Genomic DNA, 26,931 nt, shown 5'->3' with positions numbered 1-26,931 from the left:
TCGCGATCTCCCTCCCCCCTGAAAAAGATTCCTCTCTCTTTCCGATCCTGCGGCCAAGTGCACAAGAACCACATTTGCGATTAATTGCTATTGAAGCGTTTAACTGGACTCGACATCTGCCCTAAGAAATTCCCATTTGTTTTTTTTCCGGTTTGTGCTGGAACGTTCTGGCAGCGAACTAATCAATGGTGTGGAGCTTTTGGCCGACGGACCAGCACCAATAAATAGATGGACGACCTCTTAATTCTTTCAGATTTTTATTTTGGAAAGTTCCAGATCTTTTCTCATATGCCCAGATGTCTCTGTAGTGCTGACACGTGGAATTAGGAGATTTAGCTGGAGGTGAAGATGATCCCAAATGTCATTTAGGTGTACAGAGGGATCAGTGAGTGCGCTTGGTATCTGGCAGATGGATCAGTCCTTCAGGAGGAATATTATAGAACAGGATGCGTCTGTCTGTCGCCGTCCGTACCGGAGTACCTCAGGGGACTCTCAGAGGATGCACCTCGTTCACAGGTGTACCAGTGTCCCCTTGCAACCATTTAAATTCTCCTTTTATTCTCCTGGTCCTTACTGGCCTGTCTGCATATACAGTACTGTGCTATTTGTCTGGACAATGAGTCTATATTTGCTCAGACAAAAACATAATTTAACAATGAAACCCATACAAATTAAGAGCAATACAACAAAAACTAACAAGAATGCCTTCTGTTCTCCAAAAAGTTACTGATAACTAGTAGGATGACTAGAAGAACTCCTCTCCTCAGGGGCACCAAGCCATTCTAATGTATTTGTTAAATTTCATGGCTGGTTCAATTAATTATTTAGTTAGAGGTATTGATCAGCCAAACAAGGTGGGCTAGTGGTTGAGTCAAAAAATACATGAGTATGCTGGGTTGGTGCCGCCAAATACTGGGGAGACTTTAAGAATTAAGACTTTAATTTGTAGAAATTGACACTTTGACAGACATCATTGTTTTACACAAACATAAAGATAATTTAAATATTTTTTTTGACTGCCTAAGATGTTTTGTGGAATATCGTAGGTCACACACTAATCGACTAATTAAAAACACATGAGTTAGCCTCTTTATTAGATGGAATTATCTACATGTACATTCTTCTCACTGGCACTTTCCTGATTACCTCAAATTGCCAGGCAAAATACATTTTTCCCCACCAGTGACTGGCCCGTGACCTTGCACCTCTAGTAGATGGAAATATCTACATGTGCATTCTTCTGTGGCACTTTTCTGACAACCGGCAAAGTCTCCCTGCAGTGTCTAGGCCCTGAACCTGCTGTTAATTCTTTGAAATGTAGAAGTTGTCGTGGTCGGATTCCTGCTGCGTCGAGAACTTCGGAGAGACTACCTGGCCTAAACATTTAGGGAGCGTCTCTAAATGTTTGTGTGTGACAAAAAAATGTGTAGTTTGCAGCTGTAATGATCATTGCTCTGCTCCGTATCGAAGCTTCGTGCTTGGCAGCGTGGCCACCTTCGCCTCCACGCTTCTCCAGACGGCAGAAACAAAATGTTCCTCTGGACCTGCGACCGCCGGGCCCTGCCGATCCAGAGTGCAGGCCATGAAGTTTGGGCTGTGGTGGAGCCTTGACGTCATGGGCTAGGACGGGGTGGGGTGGAGGGGAAGGCTAGACCGGGGGAACGGAAATGGGCTGGCAGGTCAAGCGGCCCTTTCTGTCTCTGAACGAGACCACCGTGTTCCCCAGGTGGAGGTGGAGGAGGTTCTCCAAAGAATGAGAACCAAAGGAGTCTCCAGATCAGCAGGATGTCACTGGTCACGACCAGCCTGACACTTACTACTATTTTTAGCCATTTGAGGCCATCTCTCTTTGGGGGAGAAGTTGTTTTAGGGGGATGAGGTGGGTAGGTCATGTAACTGACAATGAGGAACATCAAAGGGGAGGGGTGGTTAGGGTGGGTGTTGGGGGGGGTTTGGGAGTGTCACAGTGAAGGGGTGGTTAGAGTGGGGGGTTTTTGGGAGTGTCACGCCGCCTCTCTGGTGACCCATCTTCTCCTCCTCGCAGAAACTCCTGGAGCTGAACAACCTGCACTCGCTGGTGTCCGTGGTGTCGGCCCTGCAGAGCGCTCCCATCTTCAGGCTCAGCAAGACCTGGGCGGTAAGGGCGGCTCGCCGGATGCGGGTTCGAGTGGCGGCGGACCGGGTTGGGGAGGAGGCCGTGGCCGTGCACGGCGTACTCACTGTTCCTGCCCCTCCATTTGTGCTCAGTGCTGCCTTCACTGCGACTGTTAACGTCTGAATACAGCACTGCCGGTATAAAGTGTCTCTTCAGTATCCGCCTGACAGGTCTCTCTCCATGAGCCTGACAGGTCTCTCTCCATGAGCCTGACAGGTCTCTCTCCATGAGCCTGACAGGTCTCTCTCCATGAGCCTGACAGGTCTCTCTCCATGAGCCTGACAGGTCTCTCTCCATGAGCCTGACAGGTCTCTCACCATGAGCCTGCCTTTGTATAAAAAAAAAAAAAAAAAAGCCTTTTGGCAGGAGCGAGCCCAGAGAACTGCGTTTTCCTTTGAGATTCACGTGAATCCAAGGGTCAGTATAGGGTCAGTGCTGTCTGTTATGTTAAACTTGTTGTTTCTGGGAAAAGGCTACAGCAGAAACAGCGCTGAGTCTCCACCTCACACACACTATTATACTTAATTATAAAATGGATTATAAACACCGATGCTGGGAATTCTTTGTCGTTCATCTGCTTATGTTTTTCCCATAAGTCTGTGGGTCGCCATGGGTCTTGCCCCTTAATGCTGGCTCGGTTCCTAGCCAGTATCTGTGTCCGATTCCTCGGCCGTTCTCGACACGGACCCAGGACGGGGCTCAGCTGCTAATCGGTATCTCAGGAAGGGCGATTGTGGGCCAGCACCGACTCAGAGCCACGCTGTTTCCGGAAGCCTGGCCTTTGTCACGCACATCGTGCAGAGAGAAGCCACTTTCTCTCGTCCACTGTGAATTTTCCAGATAGCCGACATTTATCCGAGGTTTATCTTGGTGTTTGGCCGTCCCAGATGGGCGGGTCCTGCATTCTAAATAACATCGCTTAGAAAAAGTGCAGCTCCAGATGGGAAAGTGAACACGTGGACACCTTCAGTGTTTCCGAGGACGGGGGAGACTGTCTGTGTCCCCTCTGCTGGCTCCCAAGGCTCGTTCCTGCTGCAGAGGAATGCAAGTCCCCCTTGCTGCCGTTTCCATTAGGAAGTCTGACCAACCCTCCAAGGCTGAGAACAATTAGGGACTGCCTGTGAAGCTGTAGCGCCGTGACGGTCTGTCTGCTTTTATGGCATAAACGCCACATCAACACACATGTTTTGGGCAGTTTTGCTTATTCCCTTTAATTAAGCGAAAGAGCCCTTTTTACTGCGTGCATGTTGATTACTTTTCTAGGGTGTAATTTGTTCTCTTTTTGCTGCATGGGGGTCCTTTGGGGTGGGCGGGGGCGGGTCCTCGATGTCCTCTTGTCAGTTTTTGCTTTGGTCTGGCCTGCATGTAATTTGTAATTTAAACATTTTTGGACATGACTACTCAGTGTGAGGGCTCCTTACCGCCCCCTGCAGTTTGAAAGCAGCAGTGCGCAGGTGATTAGTCACACGGTCTCTGACCCTTCCATGTCCTGATGGTGGAAGGACCACCATAAGGTGGTCTGCCGCCTCTGCTCTGTGAAGGCCTCCCCGATGAGTCGCTGCATTAGCTGCTGCGTGTCTGCTTAGCTGCTGCACAGTGCAGCCCTTGTTTATACATTGGTAAGCAGCAGACCCATAGCAGAAAGCTGTCCTTTCAGGAGGGCCTTCTTGCCACAGTGCACTTTTCCTTGGATGGTGCATGTGCAGCCCCCGCTCCTGCTGGGAGCTGGTAGTCAGCATGAAACCCCTTGCTGCACGTCTGTGGGGGTGGACTGCGGCTTCCTGCACAGGCGCAGGCTGTGTGATGTCGGCTTCTCAGCCATTATTCTGCAATGCATTGCTTTTGATCCATTTCAGCATGATCCAGTTGATCAGGGAAAAGATTTATTACCTGATGTTCAAACCACATCCACATCCTTTTTCCCAGAAGGCCTTTCTGTCGTTACTGACAGTAGTTGTTGGGCTGTCATACATGACATTCTGTAGCTTTGTTCTACCCAGTATTAATACTGCCCTGTTCTTCCTGAGCTACAGGCTAACCCCAGCCCTCTCCTGGATAAGGTGGGATGGATGGATGGATGATATTAGTGACAGTCACATGTCACAGACCTTCAGACAGTATCTTACCGGCCAGAATGAAGTCGTGTTAGGAATTTGAGGCGCTGACCATCACTGAGCATTTATTAACACTGAGTGCTGCTGATGACTGGACTTCATGACCCGTCCTGGAGTGACTGTGTGTATCACTGGCATAATTCCTGTGGGATGAACGGACGGCGGTGTTGTCGTACCATCCCAACCAGCCCCCCCCCCCCCCCCACACAGCATTTCCATTGATACAAGGAGGTCTGTCATGTCCGGGGCTCTGGTGGTGATCAGAACATGGGGTGTTTGGCCAGAACTCTCTGGTTCTGTCTGCTCGTGTTGGCCCCTGTTAGTACGCGTAAGATGCTGTCCGTTGGATGCTGCTGCGCGGGATGCTGCTGCGCGGGATGCTCCTCCTTCCTCCAAGCCCCAGTATCTGTAAAATCATAACCATGCCCATTCTTCACCAACCTTTCATACTCTGCCCTGACACCTATATATCCCCATTAACTTTTGGTTACAAGGCAGAAATTCATATTTTGCATGCATTCCCCATTGCAATCCCTTTCATGTGGGTGGGGTTTTGGGGTCCTGGACCCTAAGTGGTTACACACCTCCCACCCCCATGGCTCATTATACATTTTTTGCATGATGATTGATGACACGCACAATGGCAGCAGCCTTTCCTGAGGATCGCTTTCTGTTCACTTTCTGTTCCACTGGGGTTCTCGTGCGACCGAGGCAGAGTTCTTCCTGAATTAGAGGCTTGTCTCCTTATTGCACACACACGTCGGTCTCAGGGCTACCGCCCGCTGGGCCCCTTTGTCCTGGCTGTGCACCGCACACAGGGTGCCAGTCTTTGTCTGTAAAATGGCCACCCATCCCTGCCGATAAGACCATTCCGGGTTCCCTTCCATGAAGGCCGTCAAAGTCTCTAAAGTGAGCTTCTGCAAACAGAAATCGGCAGGACACGCTGACGGACGGGGCGTCCCCTTCACTGCAGTCATCGCTCCAGATGTGGGGAGACCAGCTCCCATGATTCAGTATCCAGAACAACCCCCCCAATCTCCCTCTGGCCCAGCAGCTATTACTGTATGAATGAGACCAATAAAACACTTCAGGAGTTAGGAACCCCTTTTCTTAAGTCCCGGCCTCCTCCACTGGGGCCGTTTTCGATCCTGCTTCTCAGAAAACGGCCCACGGGTTGTTAAGTTTAAATCTCTCAAAAATGACCACAGTAGCGTGTTTGTGTTCTGCAGAAGGCATGCAGGGTGCCTCTGGGATTTTCACACACCCTTCATGTTGGAACCGCAGGTCGATTCTGTGGGCGATGACCGTGGGTGATTTTCCTGGCCCTCTCGCTTTCACACACCTGTTGGATTAATTTTCCATAGGCTCTACTGGTACTAGGGACATTTCATGCAGGCTGTACTGGTACTAGGGACATTTCATGCAGGCTGTACTGGTACTAGGGACATTTCATGCAGGCTGTACTGGTACTAGGGACGTTTCATGCAGGCTGTACTGGTACTAGGGACATTTCATGCAGGCTGTACTGGTACTAGGGACATTTCATGCAGGCTGTACTGGTACTAGGGACATTTCAAATATCCTTCTTTCTGTGAGCCAGCACAGAATTGACTTAGCTGTACAGTGAGCTACCCGTATCTGCTGAGGCAGTGGGTGCATTTCAGGAAAGGTTGGAGCCTCTAGGATGAGAACCATCCATCCATCCATCCATCATGTGTGGCATAGTCCCAGCTGTGTTTCGAGCCACCCTCCCCAAAGAAAGCCCCCCCCCCCCCCGACTGAAATGGCTGTTCTGCGGGGGATTCCCTGGCTGACCTGCTTAAGTGGATCGTTCACCCACAGATAACCAGCCTCTCAGTCAGTCAGTCTTTCATCCACTCCTTCTCTCCTTCACTGTATCACACACGCGGACGCGGCCTGAGTGATTTTTATGGATTTACAAACAGCCCTTGGCTGCTTATGATGTTTCTGGCACTATTCTGCCCTAGACATAGAAGAAATGTGCTATCAATAAATAAACATATAAACATGTTGACAAATAAAGGTACGGCTGTACAGTCAGTCTTGGAGTTGGTATTGCTGCAATTCAGTGCCCGTCCAGCAGTTTCCATATAAGGCTGTTTAGAGTATGAAATATGTACAGCTTCAACGTATAACATACATCTTCATCTCTTCAACAAATTAGACGGGGTGTTCCCCCTAATTTCTTGGGTAGAGCCCTGGCTGCGGTGTTCCCCCTGGTTCCTCGGGTAGAGTCCTGGCTGCGGTGTTCCTCCTGGTTCCTTGGGTACAGTCCTGGCTGCGGTGTTCCCCCTGGTTCCTCGGGTAGAGCCCTGGCTGCGGTGTTCCTCCTGGTTCCTCAGGTACAGTCCTGGCTGCGGTGTTCCCCCTGGTTCCTCCGGTAGAGCCCTGGCTGCGGTGTTCCCCCTGGTTCCTTGGGTACAGCCCTGGCTGCGGTGTTCCCCCTGGTTTCTAGGGTAGCGCCCTGGCTGCGGTGTTCCCCCTGGTTCCTTGGGTAGAGCCCTGGCTGCGGTGTTCCCCCTGGTTCCTCGGGTACAGCTCTGGCTGCGGTGTTCCCCCTGGTTCCTCGGGTACAGCTCTGGCTGCGGTGTTCCCCCTGGTCCCTCGGGTACAGCTCTGGCTGCGGTGTTCCCCCTGGTCCCTCGGGTACAGCCCTGGCTGCGGTGTTCTCCCTGGTTCCTTGGGTAGAGCCCTGGCTGTGGTGTTCCCCCTGGTTCCTTGGGTACAGCCCTGGCTGCGGTGTTTCCTCTGGTTCTTTGGGTAGAGGCCCAGCTGTGGTGTTGTCTCTGGTTCCTGACACCTGGGGCTGGATTTCCACTCGCCCAGACGCTCTGCGAAACTGTCTGCTTAAACTCAACTGGCTGTCACTTCGGGTTTCCACCAGGCCTCAGACGCTTTGCAGAGCAGAATATAATTGTGGAGAAAGAGCTGGAGTCATGGTTTCTGGGCCAACGGCACAGAATGTAACGAGGAGATGGCGGTGCCAGAGGACTGCGGCTGGACCGTTTCTGCATGTGAGCAATTCGAGTTTAGACCGGGGTGGCCTGGGGGCGATTAGGCTCCCCACCCACCTCTCCTTCCCCAGAAAGAGGCAGCTGTAATGATCCATGACTAAAACCTCCCTGCTGAGCAGTCAACGATTCTGAGCGACTGCTTTCTCCTTTAGAGAAGTATTAAGTTGTTAAATGCTAAGCAAATGACGAGCCCTCATAGTGTGTTTGGCACAATCGCGATTAGCGGCTCTCTGTTTAATTAGCACTGTCGCTGACGCCTGTTCGTTAGTCTGTCCTAGGGGGTGTTTCATAAAGTAGGATTTCTTGCTTAGCCGGATAATTTGTCAGATATAAGGTAGTCTGGATTAAATGTAAGTGAAAGAAGATGAACTCCATTTAGCCTAGACTACCTTAAATCCAACAAGTTATCCGGCTAAGCAAGAAATCCTGCTTCACAGAACACACGCTGAAATCCTGCATCTTTAACAATCTCGTATATCAACACTGGAGTCAGTGTTAGGAATGTGACTTGGTGGGATAGGACTCAATGCTTGTGATCGGAAGGTCTCTGGTTTGAATCCTGGGGTCAGCAGACTGATGCCGCTGATGGGCCCCTGTTTAAGACCCTTAGCCCCCAGCTCCAGGGGTGCTGCACGCTGGCTGACCCTGTGCTGTGACCCCCGAACTTGCTTTCACCTGTATATGTATCTCATGGAGAACAACATATGGGGTTTGAGAAGAGAGAATTTCCCCATGGAGATGAATAAAGTAACACTATAATTCTATTCTTGATTGCTTCTTGAGACCAATGATGATGGCGTAGTCACATATCCAATGATTCTCTCAATGCTGTTCTAAGACTTTATCATGGACAAAGAGATGGGAGGGGCCACGCAGCCTTGTGGTGATCTAGTGCTTGTCAACACAATATCCAGTCTGGACTCATTCACCAGACCTGATTTACTGCCTGTGTGGATGATGTGTGAAAAGCACACAATTTCCTTACAAGGATGAATAATGTACTTCTGTTCTGTAACAAGATATTGAAATGGCTTCATCAGCACAGAGGTTTGGGTGGCTGTTCTGTAACCATGAAGGTCACCGTTAAGCCTCAGGACTTTGGGAATAGGGATCAAGTGGGTTTCGAAGCGCAGTAGCTGAGAGAAGCTGTTAGAGCAAGCAGAAGAGAGGGTAAGTGATTCAGGGAGGTCCGGCTCATCGTCAGAGCAAACTGCAGCCGGACAGTCATTGATTTAAGTTTTATTGAGGGCTCTGATTTGATTTGCTGTTCCACTCTGAGGCAGAGTTGAATTTTGAAGTCTCTTTGCAGTGTGCAGTTCTTAACTGAGGAGTGTGTAATGCTGGCTGCTGCTATTTGCCTAGCAAGAATACTGTGTCAGTGTATTCATAGGGGGTGCCACGTGTCGCTTTCACAATGTGCCAGTCACATACTCCCGGAGACCAGGACTTCACAGCTGTTGTTTTTGGCTTGTGGGATTTTCACTTTTTTCTTTTGGGATGGAATTAGAGAAGGCTTGTGTAGTCATGTTTATCCAGCGGCACACATGGGGGAAATGCGATATGCATCAGGATCTGCAGTGAATCCAAGCAGGGTGTTTCCTTAGAGCAGGGATCACCAAATCCTGTCCTGGAGGGTTCAGTCTGCACCACAGTTTGCAGATTACCCTACTAAACCTGGCAATGAGCTGGTGAGCTAAATGAGGTGTGTTTGAGCCGGGAAATCTGCAAGCTATGGTGTAGACTGAACCCTCCAGGACCAGAACTAGGGAGCCTTGCCATAGAGGATGCATGCTGAATTAGCACTGTGCTGTTAGCAGTACCTGACGGTGGAGTACAGATGACGATTAGCCCAAAAGATGCAAACTGCGGGAAGGTAGAGTGGTCTGCAGATTATAGGAAGGTGTCCGTGGAACAACGGCTGCCCAGAACAATAGCATCGTTGCAGAAACTGAAAGTAAAGCTAAAAACATGAAACATAGTGGTTGAGGGCTGCCTAGGCATGAGGCGGTCATGCACATCTAGCCGGACACCGAAAATGACGCAGACGCAGACGCGGAGCAGCTGGGGCTCAGTGGCACTGGCAGTGGGGGTTCGTGAGAGCAGCCTCAGCCCCTCGGTTATCTCTGCTGTTGAAATTTTTCCATGAATATGCTTCTAATCACAGGATTTTTTTTCTGTATCCTTCCCATGATGTTCACTACTTAGACTATTTGCCTTGTCTCCTGTTTTTTCACATGCGGAAGTTTCTTATATAAAAAAAGCATGTTTACAGATGAATAAATACATGTAAAATAGCATGTCCTTGTCAAATAATTGGAAGGTAGTTCTGACTTCTTATATTTAGAATTCATCCGTGGTGCAGAGCCGTTTATATACACTATAAAAATGTGAAATAGAGAACTTAAAATATCAAGGCAACGTGATGTGACACATTTGAGTTTTCCCAACTTAAAAGCAAGACTAAACTATGTTGCTTTAAGTTTGGAAATCTCAAAAATGTTTTGCGTCACGTTGCCATGATATTTTGTTATCCCCACTCCACAGTTTTTATGGTGTATTAGAATTTGATTGGTTAGTGGGCTTGAATATCTGATTGGCTGTTTGATCATCTTTCTCAGCTAATCAGTCGAAAGGACAAGGCCACGCTGGACAAGCTGGACTACCTGACCTCCAAGGAGGAGAACTACACGCGCATGCGGGAGTACATCCGCTCTCTGAAGATGGTTCCATGCATCCCCTACCTGGGTGAGTGTTTCCTGGGTGGTCCTTCCTCCAAACCTAGTCCCTCTGATCCTCCGTGGTCTGCGGGAGACCTCCATCTTTCCATGAGCTGGCAATGGCCTCGTTTTACTACCGGTTGAGCTTAAGCAGATCCCTCACCTTGAGCACTTGTCAGATCATGGAAGTGTTTCTGCCTTAGGTGGCCTGGAACAGAACGTTTTTTTATTTTTATTTTTTATTTTATTTTATAAAAGAAGCATGACTATGACCTCCCCTCCGGTCGAGACTCGTCCCCCTGCTAACTGCCGCTGGTTAGGCTAGCGGTGTTTTAGGAAATCCCCGTTGCGAATCCTCAGCTTTGCAGCGGTGTGAAATGTCACCCCCCCCTGCCGGCTTTGGGGACCTGCACTGCCGGCTCTTTGTTCAAACCGTCCTGAGGCCGTAGGTCTTCCGGGATCTCGTGGTGCAGACACACGCGAACGTAATCGTCTTTCCAGGCAAGCTGGGGAAGCGTGCTTTTTCACACTTTAATCAGATACAAGGCCTCTTCTCGGCTCTCGCCTGGTGTAGACACCTCTTTCCCCTTTACGGGGGGGAATGTTTTCAGGAAGGCTAATGGATGCTACATCCCCATCTCTCAGTGGCTGAGGTTTGTGGCTTGTTGGCTCTGTGGGCCCTCTGGGACGAAATGGGACCCGGTGGGGACCAGAAGCAGAGGCTGAGGAGCTTCATGGAGTGAAAGTTGTGGCATTTCACCTTTATCAAGGGGGCTTATGTATTTTTTAAAGGTGCTGAAAAGCATAAAACCAGGTGCTGTGAGGCGCAGGCACTATTGTGACACATCGGGTAAATAAAAAGTCAGTAAAGAGCTAATTAAATTTTCAGCGTGTTTTATTTATTTTAAATTAATCTGGCTCCTGATCAAACAGATGGAACTTTCTGTAACCCCCCCATGGAATATTTGCAGTGGTAGAGCCCGTGAAAAGTCTGCACACTTCAAGTGTGAGATTCAGAGAACCTACCACATTGATGGAAATCTTGATTACAGTAATAACTCTTCTCTCAGAGCTGTACAGTACGGTCAGTTTGATGCTAAGCAGTTAATTTCACTCCCAGATAGTCTTGTTTGGCCATACTGGAAGCTGCTGTGTCCTTGTGGAGTTTGAGATATAAAACTGCAGATAATGTAAATGGCATAGAGCCCTGGTTCAGTATCACACGGAGGGTGTCGGTCTGAGGGAGAACCGCGGGAGACCTGGCAGCCTCCTTTCTAATGACCTTCCTGGGTTACGGAGAAGGTCACTGCTTTCTTAGATGCCCTGGATGTCCAGCAGGGGGCAGGGCAGCATGTGCGGTGAGCATCAGTGTGATGTTCCAGGGGGACAGGATGTGACACAACCCTCCTCCAAATGGGTTTTAAGGACATAATGGGCTGTACCCATAATGGACTGGTCTCCCATCGGAGCTGTTCCCCTGCCGTATGCCCCCGCCCCCCCCCCCACACACACACCAATGACCCTTACCTAGAGAAGCATCTGGAAGATGGATGGATGGATGGATATGCTATGAGAACTTCTGTTCCATTTGGCTCTCCTGAGGTCTCCTGGGAGGATTATGTTCAGATGTTCACTGCAGGATGGTTTGATTTTCCTGTACAGGTAGGTGTAGAGCTGTGTGGGTTTCACTCTCGTCTGGAGGGATTCCTCTTGCTGTACACGGGTACAGCTTCGGTTGGCGACTCGTGATGTCATTAATCAAGTTGCTTTGTTGGGTTAGATATTTCAGACCCTTTAGGCTGTTTGAGGTTCTGGGTCCCCCTGCTCCTCAGGCTGCATGTCTCTTAGGATCAGGAATTCCTGCCACCAAAGTGTGCATCAAACCATCCGTGTCCCGTCCCAGCCTCCCCGAATAGAGCATTGGGCACAGCGTCGCCGCTGTGAGTCTGTACCGTCTATCTGCTGTCCTGCATGAGGAACGAGCAGCATGGAGCTAACAGAGCTAAATGGGGTGGCGGTTATGGGTGTTGGGTAGAGATCGGTCAACAGCCGATTTAAACTGGGCGATTTTCATCTTAAGTAGTTGATCAATGGCCTTTAATTTGATCTTGAATACTGATTTTGTGGGTAGTGCACTTTTGGGGAAGGGGGGGGCGCAAAAATCTCTTAGCACAATGGTCTTGTCTACACGACTGGGGGGGGCACATTTATCATTAGTGAGTTCATTGTCTAATTAAGGCTGATAAGGCTTTGTGAAGCAAGGTCGCTCCCTTTTAAACAAAGCGTTGCCATTTAAAATTCACCCGGTATCAAGAGCTGAATTGTGGACCCCACATGACCTGAAGCTCTTCTGCCCCAGTGAACAAGATGCGCTCACGTTCCCGATTTGGCAGGCCTCTCCGCCTCATTGCTCTGTCACCAGTATCACGGCTTCCCTAATAGAGTTTCCTGGGAGTATTTCCGGCAGCGTGCTACAAATGGAGTCGTCTGAATGGCCACCAGTCATTTCCTCTAGCACTTAACCTCCTGGGCGTGTTGTGAAATCTCAGCTGATATTGAATGGGGTCAGGTTTGGGCAGGGGGAGGCATTCTATGTAAAGTGAGCGGTGAGATGTTTCAGCTGTGGTTTGTAATCGGGATCAGTGATACAGCTTACACAGGGGTTTATAGGACTTGGGGGAGCCCTGACATCGTAATAGCAGTCTGTTTGTCTTGGCCAGCGAATGTTTGTTTTGGTCTTGTGGCTGTTCTCTGTACAGGGGTATTTAAGTCACATTTATAAGTAATTGAATCTGACTTGTGTGTGTGTGTGTTTCACTGAATGTTGTGGGGGAAAAACCATTACTCACATCAGATTGCGCTTGTATGATGGTATGTGACCTCACCCACTTCAGTCCTGTCACCAATCACTGTCTGTAGTCTCTGCACGTGAGCTGTGACTGACCAATCAGAATAAAGCTCACATATTTACTCCAGAAATTCTGATTGACCCTTTTCAGAAGTGACTTTTATGTAAACCTGTTTTCATCTTTGGTAAAGTTTTTGTTTCCGTTTTACAATTATTTTATTTTTGTCCATAGCAACTAAATTAGAAAGTATACTGTGATCTCACAGTAGATTGTAGTTTGCTGTAGATACTCTATTATAATGATCGTCAGTCTTACAAAGGACTTCACACGTTTATATTACACCTTACTTTAATGATACGGCTATTATGTACACAAGACATTGAATCTTCAAACAAGATCAGCCTTTAAATTTATACAGTACATATGGTGGTGAAGACACTTGGGTATAATTTTAAATATTTCCCCATCAAAAGTAGCCTATCGTAGCACACAGCAGAAGCTGCAGCGCAGTGGATGTCATATCTTGCGATGTTCCCTGTAGCCTTAAATTGAGTACGTGACTGGGATCTGGGGGGGGAGTTGGATTTCAGCAGTGTTCCCTCCCCCCACCCCAGATGAGGACTTCCTTTTGGATATTTGTTTGTTTCTTATCCAAGCGTTCTGGAGTGCTAAAGACAACATATTTGTTGGCCAACAGACATCACACTCAAAAAAATTCCTCCTAACTCCAGTCAGCCTTGCCGATTATCCAGTCTCTGCCAGCTGGGTCCTGGAAGGTACAGTAACTGATGGCTGCTGCAATGTTCTCTACTGAATCGGTTGTTATATGCTAAATAACTGAGTTTATTAAAAAAAATGGGAGATACTTAAATTGCCTTCTTCCTGTGAATAAGTACAGTTGTTCACATGAACATAAAATCTACTTGCTAAGCCGACTTGCCCATAAAAAAGAGGATTCTGACCCTTGAAGGTTTCTACAAAGTCAGTGGATGCTTGTTCCTGCGTCGTGTTTCTTTGAGGATTATTCAAACCTTTAATGTTCACCTCAGGCTTAGAGGTTACAAACACTGCCCCCCCCCTTTCCACTTGCTTTTCAAGTCTTAGGAAGGAAAGGGGGGGTTATTAATTGTTTATTGAATGAATGTTTAGTAATTCCAGTCAAACCTATGCTCTCCAACTCTGGGTGGAGTCCCTGCTCTTTGTCTCCCGCTAACCCCCAAAGTGATAGGAGGACAAAGCTGACTTTTGGCTTAACGCTCTTGTTGGGGGGATGGTCTGTGTTCAGGCTGCGTCTCCATATCAGCACTCTATTCTTGTTGCTCCTTCTTACTTCCTTCCAGGTTCCCACCCACAGTCTGCGCTGCTTTAGTTACCCCTGTGCGAGTAATTTCAGTCATTGTAAGTGCAAGGTCCTCACAAGTCAAAAGACAAAACACACACACGAAAGCCTAAGAAAGGGCGGAAGGATAGCCGACACGCGGAGCGAGCCGGACTATCCGAAGGACAGTTCTTGGGTCCGGGTCATGGCCGAGTCGCCACCTTCTGGTTCTGGTCGCATCCCACTAGTGGAAGGTGTTGGGGTTTGGCCGGATCATCATCACCACCTTCTTCAGCGAGTAGGCCGCGCCTCGGAACTCAGCCCAGTAGACGCCATCCTGATAATGACTGCGGTAGTGTCCTCCCCGGTACCACACGCCGTTCAGGTTGGAGTGTGCACAAGCGTTGTACCACCACCCTCCCTTCTGGTAATGGGCACAGTTGCCTGTATGGAAATGCAAATGCTGTTAAGATCAGAGAACCCCAACTGAGACATTAATGGATCCTAGCGGGTCGCGTGATCATGCTTAACAGAAATGCTGCTCCTGCCTCCAGACTGTTCCATTTCAGTTCGGTGTCTTTCCTCTTGTTTGTTTGATGTGTAGTTCAAAGGCTTGAGTAGCCATGAAGACATTATGTCATGGTTCACTCTGCCAGACTTGATTCAGCTAATATGAATTGATTGGTTATATCAGAATGCCAGGTTTTGGAATACGTCAGCTAAATGGAATGGCCAGGCGTGCCTGAGGAGAGTTTTACAGTAAAGTCGGGAGTGTGTTTTATGGTATTTGATGACATACTGTGTCACACAGGATGGAGTGGGGATGGTGCATTGCAGGTACCTGTGTATACGTCATGGTCCCTGTCTAGCGTGGTGAACTGCTTGCCGTTGTGCCAGGTCAAGGAGTCGCCCGCATTGCCGTGGTAACGGCCCACACGCAGCCTGTAAAAGTCGGCCTCGGCCTCGAGCCGGAAGCTGGCATACTCTGCGAACACCCTCCGGCTCGACCAGTCCTCCATGATCACCAGCAGCTTGTAGTTGCCTTGGTTGGTCAGCCAGTAGATGTTCTCCAAGCCCAGCCAGTACTCTCCGTCGATGTTGCCAAATCCTTGCTGTGGAGCAGAATAGAGGTTCTCATGTTGCCTATCCCAATCCGTGGCACCACATTCCTCATCTAGGTTAAGATAGGTGACCTGTTTGACATACAATCCTAAGCAGATATTCAGGAGTAGAACTCATAAGATGTGTCTGTGATTCTTGAAAAAGTTTTGTCAGTGTTGCTACTGTATGTCAGAGCCTGTGGCCTGCTAGATTGACATAGAAGGTAGGCAAGTCATGTGACCATCATGATAAAGGAGGTAGGAACCTTGGTCCTCCTGTATGAACAATGGGGATTGGTGATCATGAGAAAAACGGCTAAGCCCTTTTCTAACAGACCAGCTGTCTAGAGAATACAGGAGGTGAGAGACACAATCGCAGGATGCGTGTGAAGGTCCTTCTCAGACTCGCTCCATATCTTCCAGGCATTTCTCTGCCACATGGTTAACATTTCTGGTACTGCTTTGTTTGCGCTCAGCCTCATTTGTGCTCTGGGCTACAGTTGAGCTGGTGTTTATATTGAATTTCCCAGTTTAGGTGCCGAGAGCAGAGAATGAACTTGTTTCACTCAGTTCTGTGAAAATCTCATTGTTGCGTGAATGTTTTGTTTGCGTATTTTCGTGGCTTAGTCGTTTGTGTACGTCTATGTTGCAATCACACGGCATTCTTTAGGGTCACTGGAGTAATTATGCTGGTAAATCCCTCTTCCCTCAAAATAAGGCTGTGGATGCATAATAATGTTTATAGGAAATCATGGGAGGTGGGCAGATTCTCATGGTGCAGGTGACCGCGGTATGAACCACAAATGTGCAGATAGTGCAAGTAACTCATCTTATGATGTCGTGGCACTGTACTGTGACATGAGGCTCTAATATTTCCATCAGACCTGAGCTCTGTTCACGCATCAGCTTGGTAGAAAGTCCTACACTAGTGGTTTTAGGACCTAGCTAGTACCACCTATCAGGTGGGCCTGGGCAGTGATGCCATATGGTCCATATATCTCCAAGTCGTTATTTTGGGTGTCAGTTACACACAGGTCAAATATATTGTTTTAAGTAGGGATGTATCAATATTCCATACTAGTCTCTGTATCTGGTCTGGTATCTGGTCCGATACCGGATGGCAAGTTTTAACGCTGGCTGTTTACCAGTGTCTGCATGTATTTTTGTTCAGGTGTTCACTTTTTTTTTTTTTTTGCAATGGGGGGATTTCAATATTATCATTTATCCTAATATTTTTAAGTCAATATAATGCATATTGGTTTTTTAAAACACTGCCCAGTCCTAATTGGTATCTGTATCAGTGAGTACCAGAAAGTGAGTATCACTACTCATACTCAATATCGTAAAATACATGCAGACTTCCTTCACACCCTTAAATTACATTAAATGATCACATACTGGGTAGTTAAGCCCTGTATGGGGCTATTGTTTCTAAATTTTTAACAATTTACCGTCCCCATGTCTAACTCGTGTTAACCCCGACCCAGCCTTAACCTTAACCATAAGTAACCAAACAAAAAACAAGACTCTGGCATTTTTAGTTTTTACATTGCAGTCACAGATTTTTATAAAATTGAGTTTCCTCTTGTGGGGTCTAAAAAAATTGTCCCCACAAGGTCAAAACAGGTTTTTAATCACACAGTGTGACATTTTGTCCCCACAGTGTAATATACTATATATATAACCCAACATACACACACACACGCTCAGGTTTTTCCTGGTACATCCTCTCCTGCATGGTCACCTTGTACACCTCCCAGTTTCCGAAGAAGTTCACTGAGCCGTCCTGCCGCCTCTGGATGATGGTCCAGCCGCCCGGGTCGTGTCGCTGGTCGCACCACACCTGCATCAGACGGTTGCCGTTCTCAGGTTTCACCAAGTATATGCCACTGGTGTCGTGGCCGTCCTCCAGCGCTCGCAGGCAGTCCTTCCAGGGCCCTGCAGGCGACACGAGAGAGCAGCCCGGCATGACGCCGCTGAAGTCGCGATCTGTTCAAAACTGGAGGAATCGTGTGTGCATTCTGCATCTCTGCATACATGTGCAGATCCTGCGGGTCAGTTTTTTTTTTTATATATATATATATATAGCGTAATTCACAATGCAGTCCCCCCAAGACACTTCACATGGGTTTGTTGTGATGCGTTACATCATTAAGAGAGAATAATACAAAAACAGGAAAAGGGAGGACAAAGAAATGAAAGAAAGCCAGATGACAATGGAGGAGAGGAGCCAAAAACTCCCTAGTAGGGAGAAAAAAAATCTCTGGGGGTCCAAGGTCAACTGGCTGCCCAACCACCCCCCGCCCCCCGGGCATATTAACATTATTGAAATTGCAACTAAAATTGCACCTGAATTGCAGCTAACAGACTATTGTCTGGTTAACGCTGGTTAACGTGCTTCTGTCTCTTGCCTGCTGCCTGCAGAATCATGTCCCTGATAATAAAAATCAGTGCTGATGTTTTATCCATCCTGCTTTTCAGTAGCCAGCCTTTTGTACTGGTGATTGTTTTCCCAATAGCTTAAGCCCCAGACGTCATGCCAAGCACGTCAAGTGGCTCGCCTTCCCGTGTGGGTCCGAGGCCTTGTCCTCAGCTCCCTTATTCCGTAATGGGGGAAAATAAAGGTTTGTTTCCCATTGAGCCCTGACCTGTTGTTGCTGTTATACAGGAGCCCGGGAGGGATTCCAGCTTAATCCAGATGGATTTGCTAAATCCCTGACCAGGTAGCGCGGAAAGCAGCCAGGTGTGTGACAGGAACCCGAGTCACGCACGCGTCTGACGGTGCCAGGGACAGTGTCACTGAAATGATTCTTTATTTGCCGTCTGTATGAGCATGAATACATTAGCGTGCCTCTCCTCGCATATCCCATCATGCTCTTCACAGAGACACGCACAGACGGGGGAGAACGAGGTTTGGAGTCCGAGCACAGGCTCCGCCAATTAGCCAGCGGCCCTGGAGCGTTTTGGGAGGTTAGGGGCTATGATTAAGGACCCAGCAGATTCGGCCTAGCAATCTTCTAGTCATTGGCACGGAAGCCTCACCTGCTGAGTCACACCATTCTCAGAAGTGTATTATCCCCCCCCCCCCCCCCCCCCACCCAGTATAAGACTCCCCAGCCATTTATATTAGTGGGATTTGCTGTCTCTACCCAACTGGCCTCCATGAGATTCAGCAATTTAAACCTGAAAACCATATGATCTGCTGCACAGTACCAAGGACGCGGTCTGTGTCACGATCACATGAACACTCGGGGACGGACTGGGTGCGAAAGCGCAGCAGCTGCAGAGCTGTCAATTTTAACATCAATGTTGGGATTCCCAGCCTCGATCTATAGAGGTAAATATAAGCCTCACTGATACCGCATTTCCTCCTCTAATGCCTCGCTTTGTAGCGGTTTCTGAGTGACGTGAAGAGCAGGGCATTTTGGGGTCTTTGCACGGTCATTTGTCTTGTAAATTATCTTTAATCACTGTGAAATATGAAGACAAATGGTGACGAGCACAGTGGCACTTAAATGTCAGCGATTATTTTTGGTCAAACACCTCCGGTCCTGGCCCCCCGATGAGGCCACGGGGGGGTGCTGCACGCTGGATTTCCGAACGAGATCTTTTTAACGGGGATGCTCGCAAACATGCGGACAGCAGGCAGCAGCTTGGACGAAAGCGGGACTCCCTGATTTCTCAGATTTCCACTTAGACTCCTGCTTAGCGGCAAAAATAAACGTATGAATTGGTAGCTGTTTAAGGTGACGAGTTTGGCTCTGGGCACCTCTGGGACAGGAGAGCATTCGTGCTCCTGCTTTGCTATAAAATGAGCCACCGCTCAGGTTTCCGGTGCCTGGGCGGGTTTGTTTATTTGTAAGGGTTGCCCTGGAAACTGCAAGCGTGACGTCTGACAGGATGGCGTTAGCTCAACGGGTTACATTCCACCCCTTTGCTTTGCTTTGATTGATTTAAACTGCTTTTGTTTCATTAATCTCCCTGAAAGTCTGCACCCCGCCGTACTTGTGAGAATGGAAAGCAGGTTTAACCCTCAGCAGACGTGTACAACAGTTTGTGTGATACCCAGTGACAGTCAGCCCATTAGGCAGCTTGGGCAGCGCCTAGTGCAGCATATTCTGAGGAGGTGCTAGCTTAGCGAGGCAATTTCACTTTGTCTCAGACAGGGGGCGCCAGCAGTGAATCTTGCCTAGGGCGCCACGTGAGCTTTGACCAGTATTGACAGTATGTGGTAGCTGGTTCAGCCTCGTCTCCTAGTGCATCATTCCCTGTGTCTCCTCGTGTCGTTCCTCTTAGTGGGTTCTCTCTGCCTGGAGCCCTTGGGCATCATCCCCTGAGTGCTGTGTCTCACCACATCTCCACTCTAGCCCAGTTCTCCTTCCTCCACGTGACCTGCTCAACAGTAGGGCTACTGGCAGGGGTTCTGTTCTCCTCTCAGACGGGACAGATTCCGCAGGGCTAAGTGCTCTGTCTCCGTCAAGGTCTGTGTGGAATTAGCAGGATTCCAGGACACAGTGTCCCTCCCCCATTTTGTTTTGATGCGCTCCATGGCCCCGCTTCTGTAGCTCCCGCCTCCTCTGTTACTCCTCCTGCCTCGGTATTGATCCGTGATCGCTCCCGCGTACAGCCTGCCTGCATTATTCCTTAATGCTGAGTATCTTGATGAGTGTTTTGTGCTGCTAACGTGATCTCAGAGCTGGGTGGGGTGATGCCTCGAAGGGTCCTTCTGTAGTGGATTAAGGGGACCCTCCCAAATGGTGAACTTTCAGGCCTTCTTTGAAAGGTCACTATGGGTTAACTTCCCTTAATTTCCCGCTAACTGTTGATTATCAGGGCCGGTTGGCCCGCTAGGAGACATTGGCTGACTGTGGCGGTACAGATCGAGACTGACAGGCCGGATGAGGGGGAAACGGACGGATACAAACTGATCTGTGAGAGGAGTGTAAAGCAGAGGAAGGGATGGGAGAGAACTGCAGGCTGGAATGATAACCAGCCAGTAGTGTTAGCTTTACTTAAACACCTCTGTCTCGCAACCAGTGCTGGGCTTAATTGCTTAAATGCAGGCCATTGGTGGAAGACGTGAAAGGCCTCAGAGGAGGTGTTCATAGGGACGGTGTCAGACCGGCGTCGTGTGGCCCTGCGCCCGGCCAGAGCTGCTGTATTCCGTTGCGGCTTCAATGTTTGTAGCCCTTCTCGCTATGTGGGTGGAGTCGTGGCATGCAGCACGGATAAAAGCGGTGCACCTGTCCCAGCCGGTGGGCACTCGTCATTTGCAGGACCGCGTCTCGCGGGAGCGCAGCTGGAGCCGCGTCGGCCTCGTTAAAGAGCGCCCTGCCCTCGTGTTGGCGTGCCCGACTAGCTGTAGCCTGGCCCAGCTGGAGTAAATGACCTCATCAGTTCCTTGATGTCGAAAGCGCTTTCGCTGATGCGTGCCCCTCGCCTCACTCTGTTTACATTGTGCAGCCTGGTCTCCCCCAGTAAGAAGGCTTCAGCAGGGAATGCTCGACAGCCTCTGTGCCGTGGCTTTCTGTGTAATGTGTTACTTAAAGAGGCGCTCTTTCACTGTCATTTTAAGCGGAGTCGTTAACCGTACCGGTTAACCGTACCACACAGCTGTGGATCTGTGGAAGGCTCTCCTACACGTTCTTCATTAACTGTGTCAAAGTCCCTTCCCAGTCGCAATCACGGCTAGTTTAGCTTAGAGTCCGCGTCCAGAGGGTCTTGTTTGTCCTGCTGTGGTTCTCTGCACCGTGCGCTGTGCTGTGCCCTTGAAGAAACAATGTCAGGCTCTGCTTGCAGGACCACCGATTCTCCTGTTTGACTTCAGAAAAAGCTTGGAAACATCAAACACGTTAAATGAGAGCAGATGACAAGGTAGTTAAACCCCAAAGCAAGTTGCCGAGAGAACCTGCTAGCAATTAGCAGCTAGTTGTGTGTATTTTCTGAAAAACAAACCCTTTCCACTGGTCATTTGCATTTTTACATTTCGCATGGGCTCTGGTACAGTGACAATAATGGATATTATAATTCTCTTGTCTTTACAGAGGAACTTTTTTCATACAGCAGGACAGATGTTGCATGTTGTGTAAACCATCCCAAGTGGGAGCTGGCTTCCAGGTTCGCTTATTTCAAGGCCTGGCCTGTCAGTACAAGATTATCTGAGCAGTAAACCCCTTCTGGGGGGCGGGGGGCGGGGGGGTCTTTCTAGCATGAACCCGCAGTCCCTGGGAGTGTGTGACGTTTACCGACTGAGTTGGCTGGTGTGCTGTCTTCTCCCTGACAGATGGCGCTAGCTGTGAGCTGATTAATGCTCTGGGAAAGAGCTAAAGCCCTCCCCAGGTGCCGCGGGGCCCTGTTTATCTGCGATGATGCGATTATGGCTTGTTTTCTGTCTCCTTTTTGCCTCCACACTCTGAGATCCAAGATTCCTGATACTCCGCGTTCATATTTGCTTCATGTGATGCAGCCAGGAAAGGCAGCTCTCCTGTGGCTGCTCAATTCTGGCATTTTGCTCAAGACATTCGTAACTTAGAGAAATCGCGATTCCTTCATTAGGTCACAGTTTGCAGGAAATGCTGTAATCTAGTCATTTTCCAGTGTGGTTTTTACAGAATATTCTTACATGGTTCTGGCTGACCTTAGGAAATTGGGCCCAATAGTAATAGCTTTGTTTTGACACTAGCTGAAATATGACATCGTATGTGGTTTCAGGGACATCTGCTGTGCTCATCACCAGGGTGGGTGGTCTGTATTAAACGACTGCTGTCTCTCTGGTTCACTAACTACTAAGAAACAGGAAATTGTCATGGGGTGGCATGACTCACCTGAGGGCTTGACTGTGACGGGGGGGTCACCTGTCCCATTCGACGTGGTCGGAAGAGGTGGTGGCGCTTTGAGGTTCTGGTCGTTCTGGATGTCGTTCGTGATCTGGTTGGTAATGCGGGGGTAGGTGGGTGGCTGGTAGGGTCTACTTTTTGGCGGAGGCTGGGGTGGGGCCAGGGGTGGGGGCGGGGCCTGTGGTTGGGGCTGTGGTGGGAGGCGGGGCTGTGGTGGGAGGCGGGGCTGTGGCGGGAGGCGGGGCTGGTAGCCAGGCCGGGCGGCCAGGGGCATCCTCAGGCACTGCTCCTCCAGACGACTGATGGTGGCCGTCTGGTTGTTGGCCAGCATGGCCAGTTGCTGGTACTTGTGTTCCAAGTCCTTGTAGCGGTTGACCAGCTGCAGCATCTCTGATGTGTGGTTTAGCACGCGGGTCTCGAGTTGCGAGAGCTCCAGCGCATTGTCCCGCTTGCGGATGATCTCGTGCAGCAGTTGCATGTAGAGCTGCGTGACGCGCGAGTTCATGTTGCGGCTCTCCTTGCGCAGCAGCTTGACCTCGTTGACCAGGCCGCCGTCCACCTCCACCATCAGCTGCAGTGTCTCGATCTGCCGCTTCTGCTTCAGCAGCTCCCCGTTCAGCAGCTCCAGCTCCTGCTTGTGGACTCTGTTCTCCAGCAGCGAGTCCGGCTCTCGCGAGTTCACGCAGATGGCACCCGTCACCTTCTTCTGCGGGACGATGAAGGTGTATGAGCACTTGTCCTCCTGCTGGCCATCACCAGTGGCACGCCCACGCCGTGACCGCTGTGGCCGCCCATACAGGAAGTCGTGCTCTGGGCCACCCTCCCCGCCCTCAAACTCCTGCGCCTCCTCCACCCCGGAGCTGGGTCTGGAGACCAGGAGCTGGAACAGCAGCAGTGTGGCAAGCAGCTTCATCGTGGGCAGGATGGGCTCCGGTACCGTGATTCCCGTGGATGGTGGTCTGCTAGGGACAGAAAGAGTGGGGGGTTAGGGTGGTCGTGCATGCAGCGTTTGTATGAACAACTGCCTCTGGAACCAAGAGGAAGTGTTACGAGAACGGCTATGAAATGATGAAAAACACATGCCACATAACAGGCTGACACCCAACATTAGTTCCAGTTCATTCTGAACCATTTTCAGTGACTTATTAGTCTGCATTTTAAATTTCAGCACATGCATCAGGCCATGCTATTGGGGCAGTGTGGAGATTTCCCAGAATGCCTCACTGGCTTGAAGCCGCCATGCAGAGTGCTGCCCGTTTAGGTTGCATGTCCTATTGTTAGTCCTGGACCATCAGTTTGAGGCCTGGTTTGCTTGTAAAACTTCGGACAGCCTGCTGCAAGCTGACACATTAGCGATCAGAGATCTGGTCTTATGCTGGAACAAGCCAATGAATGCCAAAAATTCTTTCCGTACTTTATTCGAACCCAGGTGTCTGCTAACGTCTTATTCATGCTCTTAAGATTTTACTGTCAAAGTGTTGTGTGGTGTTGTGCTAATTTTAATAATGTTTTAAAATTTATATTTAATTTATCAGGGCGATACAATAAACATAGAATATTAGCATCTGTCTTTGCGGATGCTGCCAAACACCCGGGGCAGCGATCCAGCTGATCCCAGTGTGGATGCTCTTCATAAGGTTCTTGTGTCATAGGTTCTGAGTCCAGGCCACGTGCATGAGCACTTTCACAAAACCCACGCAAGCCGTGCTGGCGTTTACAACCCTGACGTCAGCGGGAGGGAGACTCCAGTGCTCAGGAATGCCGAGGTTCCTGCGTGTGGAGCGTGCTGGGGGTCCCGGGTGGGAGCGTGCTGGGGAGCCCGGGTGGGAGCGTGCTGGGGAGCCCGGGTGGGAGCGTGCTGGGGAGCCCGGGTGGGAGCGTGTGGGAGTCCTCAATGTTCTTAAACCCTGATTTTATGCTGGTTGGATCAGGTAAACACAGTATGATCTCCGGCTGACACGTGTGTGGCGTGACACGTGTTTGTCTTCCGTGCACCTGGTGTGTGAGTGCTGTTTGTTTCTACTGGCCTGTGTGTTCTGGCAATGTCCTCAGGACGTGCGCTCGAGCAGAGCAGGAAAGTGGCCCATGGGGCTCCTTTAATGGGAATCCGCTGTGGACCGTAAAGGGGCGGGGCCTCAGTGGCATGATGTCATTGCACTGCAGTGAATGTGAATTTAGTGATTTTTTTTTAGTGATTATTTGTCATTGTTGACACACCACAGCACACAACAAAGAAATGTGTTCTCTGCATTTAACCCATATGTGACAATGTGACATAGGAGGGGGCAGCTAATTCAGCGCCTGGGGAGCAGTGTTGGGGGGCGGTACCTTGCTCAGGGTACCTCAGTGGTGCCTTGCTGGTTGGGTATTCGAACCTGCAATCTTTCAGTTACAAGTGTGTGTCCCTAACCATCAAGCCAGCGCTGCCCAAGCAGCACTGTGGTCAAACTTGTGCACATAATGGCCACTGAAGAAATCATACGAAAAGGAAAATTGTTTTTGTTTGTTGGTTTCCTCTCCCTTCTTCTCGGATGAATGACGCAGAATTTTCCTCTACATTTTCGTGCCGCTGACAAATGCTGATGGGGCATGGATGATCTCTAGCCTATGGGGCTCCTGCATCCAGGGTGGCGATCTTTGCTCCTCGAGAAGACATAGCTGCGTGGTGGTCGGAAGCATTGTGAGCAAGGGGGGGGGGGGGGGGGGTAATGAGTAGGAGCTGCACACACTTGACCTTTATTACTGGGGTGGGGGTGGTCATCACCGCCTTTGTCACTGATCCTTCATTCTACCTCCATCTCCACCCCTCCAGCCTCCTTACGTTTTGCGGTGTTCTGTCCTTGTGGCATGTTATGGTCACTCGAAGTGGGAAATGCATCAACGCCCCCCCCCGGCAAGCAGAGCATGCTGCAGCCACATCTCTGCTTCTCTGTTATGAGGTTGGTATGGAGATCACAGTCCTGGAAGAGCTGCAGGCAGCAGGCACTTTGTTTTGTAGGGTTAACGGATCAGTCTGGGGGGGGGGGGGTCAGTCGTCCCCAGGAAACAGAGGAGCCCAACCTTGGCCTCCTCTGGAACTGTTAGTGTCCAATGGGATGTGTTGCCACCTCAGGTGAACAACACCCCTCTTCTGCAACCCCCCCCCCCCCCCCCCCCCCCCGATCTTCTCTCATCTGGGACATTTTCCATGTGGTCTATGATGGTCCTGTGAGACCTGCTGAACATAGGTTTGAGTCGTCCTATCAGAGTGCCTCATATGGTTCGCCTTATATGACATGGAAGTAGGACCAAACAGTGGAAAACGTGGACAGCACACTGTACTCCGCCCCCCCCCCCCCACCCCCCACAAGACCCCCCCCAGGCTTGCTCATACCCCAGGGTCACCATTTGTCATTAACGACTTGTGGCTGCGAGAGCATTGTCCCAGCTTCAGGAATCCGTACTGTGAGTGAGTCCAAGCTCTGGGAAAGCTGAGTCAGCCGCAAGCTTCCGGACAGCGTCACAGAGCGGGAAATCCGGGGAACACTGGCACCGGAACGACCTTGTGGAATCGAACCCCCCTACTACCCCAACATATGCACTGTGCCCTTAATGCCGCTACGGTCCATACCTCACCAACTGGTGGCAGTAGTATTTACTCTTATAATGTAATTAATGGGCACAGAAATACAGCTGGATTACAGGGAGATACAGGTACAGATACAGGATACTTGGCCTCACAATCCCAAACTCACTGATCCGTCAAACCCCTCAGCTACAGGTCCTGCTCCACTACCCCATACCCCCACCCTTCCTGCAGTCGTTATGTCATCTGCAGGGCTGTCAGCAGAAATTTTTCAGTGGGGTGGCCAGATGGTTTCATGGGGTCACACAAAGCCAAATACATAAATTAGATTATTATTATTAATTATTAACATATACGTTATTAATTTAAAACACAACATGAATAATTAGGATGAACCACATTTACAACTTTTGATGGTTTCGCTTGTAAATAAAATCTGTACAGCTGCATTTGGGGATCACAGGGGTTTCTTAAGGGGCTTGTTTATCTGGGGTAATGGTGAGAACCACCACATCCCCCCCCCCACCCCTTAGGCGTGTGGCTCCCTGGATGTGAGGTCTACACCGTTTGTGAGGTCTACACCGTGTGTGCGGTCTACACCGTGGCGGCTGGCTTACCAGGGAGACGTCACCTGCACCGGTTTTCTGTTCAGACCACCAGTTGTCCTGGCACAGCAGAGGATGCCCGTGTCTCCAGGCTGAAAGTCATCACAGATGTGGGGTCCAAACCCACCCCTGGTTCCACACGTCCTTCCTCACCAGGTCGCTGTCTCTGTGCCAGTGCTGCTTTGGACCAAAACCTCGAACGCTATGAACCTTCCGGAAAGTCCTCTTCAGTAGTGGTTCCACTGTGCATATGCAGTGTGGCTCAGCGAGGATCCCTGCGTGATGTTTGAAAAATGCATTTTAAGAAGTCTGTGTGTGCGGATGAACTGCTGCGATGGAGTGTTTCACACCTGAGGAATTAAGACCGGTAGCTGAGAGAGACGGTCCCGGGCCGCTTCTGTCACCCCGTGGAGGAAGATCACTGACGCAGAGAGTTCATGTCTGCTTCACTGCTCTGAAGCTTCAGTGTTTTTTAACCACCTCACCCCCACCCCCACAAGTTTTTCATGATGAATTAGATCCAGCCACAAACATTCTCTCCGTTGTCGGACAGCAATTTGGACCGCCCTCTCTCCTCCCCCCAGCACGAACAGAACCCCAGGTCTCCGCCCCCAGCCGCACACCCTTCCCCTGGTCT

At 49.7% G+C, this 26,931-nt stretch overlaps 2 protein-coding genes across 6 annotated transcripts in view; one reads left to right on the top strand and one right to left on the bottom strand.

Moving 5' to 3' along the window:
• Window positions 1–26,931, top strand: part of ralgps1 (Ral GEF with PH domain and SH3 binding motif 1) — a 117,519-nt gene that overhangs the window by 47,735 nt on the left and 42,853 nt on the right. For all 4 annotated transcript variants that reach the window (XM_023840717.2, XM_023840718.2, XM_023840716.2 and 1 more), the window contains 2 exons: window positions 2,045–2,137; window positions 9,923–10,049. In XM_023840717.2, coding sequence (XP_023696485.1) covers window positions 2,045–2,137; window positions 9,923–10,049 — 220 coding nt within the window. The remainder of the gene's footprint in view (window positions 1–2,044; window positions 2,138–9,922; window positions 10,050–26,931) is intronic.
• LOC111858718 (angiopoietin-related protein 2-like) lies at window positions 13,201–26,821 on the bottom strand. 2 transcript variants are annotated; one of them, XM_072707608.1, is made up of 6 exons: window positions 26,645–26,821; window positions 26,307–26,569; window positions 22,113–23,086; window positions 17,033–17,226; window positions 15,030–15,300; window positions 13,201–14,632 (listed from the first exon to the last, which is right to left on the bottom strand). In XM_072707608.1, the coding sequence occupies exons 3-6, from the start codon at window positions 23,035–23,037 to the stop codon at window positions 14,433–14,435; spliced, it is 1,590 nt and encodes a 529-aa protein (XP_072563709.1). In that variant the 5' UTR covers window positions 23,038–23,086; window positions 26,307–26,569; window positions 26,645–26,821; the 3' UTR covers window positions 13,201–14,432. The 2 variants fall into 2 exon arrangements, with proteins under 2 accessions (XP_072563709.1, XP_023696489.2); XM_023840721.2 differs by having other exon boundaries at window positions 26,307–26,821.

This window comes from Paramormyrops kingsleyae, chromosome 2 (genome assembly GCF_048594095.1).
Source record: "Paramormyrops kingsleyae isolate MSU_618 chromosome 2, PKINGS_0.4, whole genome shotgun sequence".
In the NCBI taxonomy this organism is placed as follows: domain Eukaryota; kingdom Metazoa; phylum Chordata; class Actinopteri; order Osteoglossiformes; family Mormyridae; genus Paramormyrops; species Paramormyrops kingsleyae.
Note: the sequence above shows the minus strand (reverse complement) of the source record. Positions and strands in the feature narration are given on the sequence as shown.

Excerpts from the sequence above, each read along its gene's own strand:
- LOC111858718 (XM_023840721.2), bottom strand. The coding sequence starts at position 23,037 with ATGAAGCTGCTTGCCACACTGCTGCTGTTCCAGCTCCTGGTCTCCAGA. Across the intron at positions 15,301-17,032 it reads GAAACTGGGAGGTGTACAAG|CAAGGATTTGGCAACATCGA; the intron begins GTGACCATGCAG and ends TCTGCTCCACAG. Across the intron at positions 14,633-15,029 it reads GGACCATGACGTATACACAG|GCAACTGTGCCCATTACCAG; the intron begins GTACCTGCAATG and ends ATTTCCATACAG.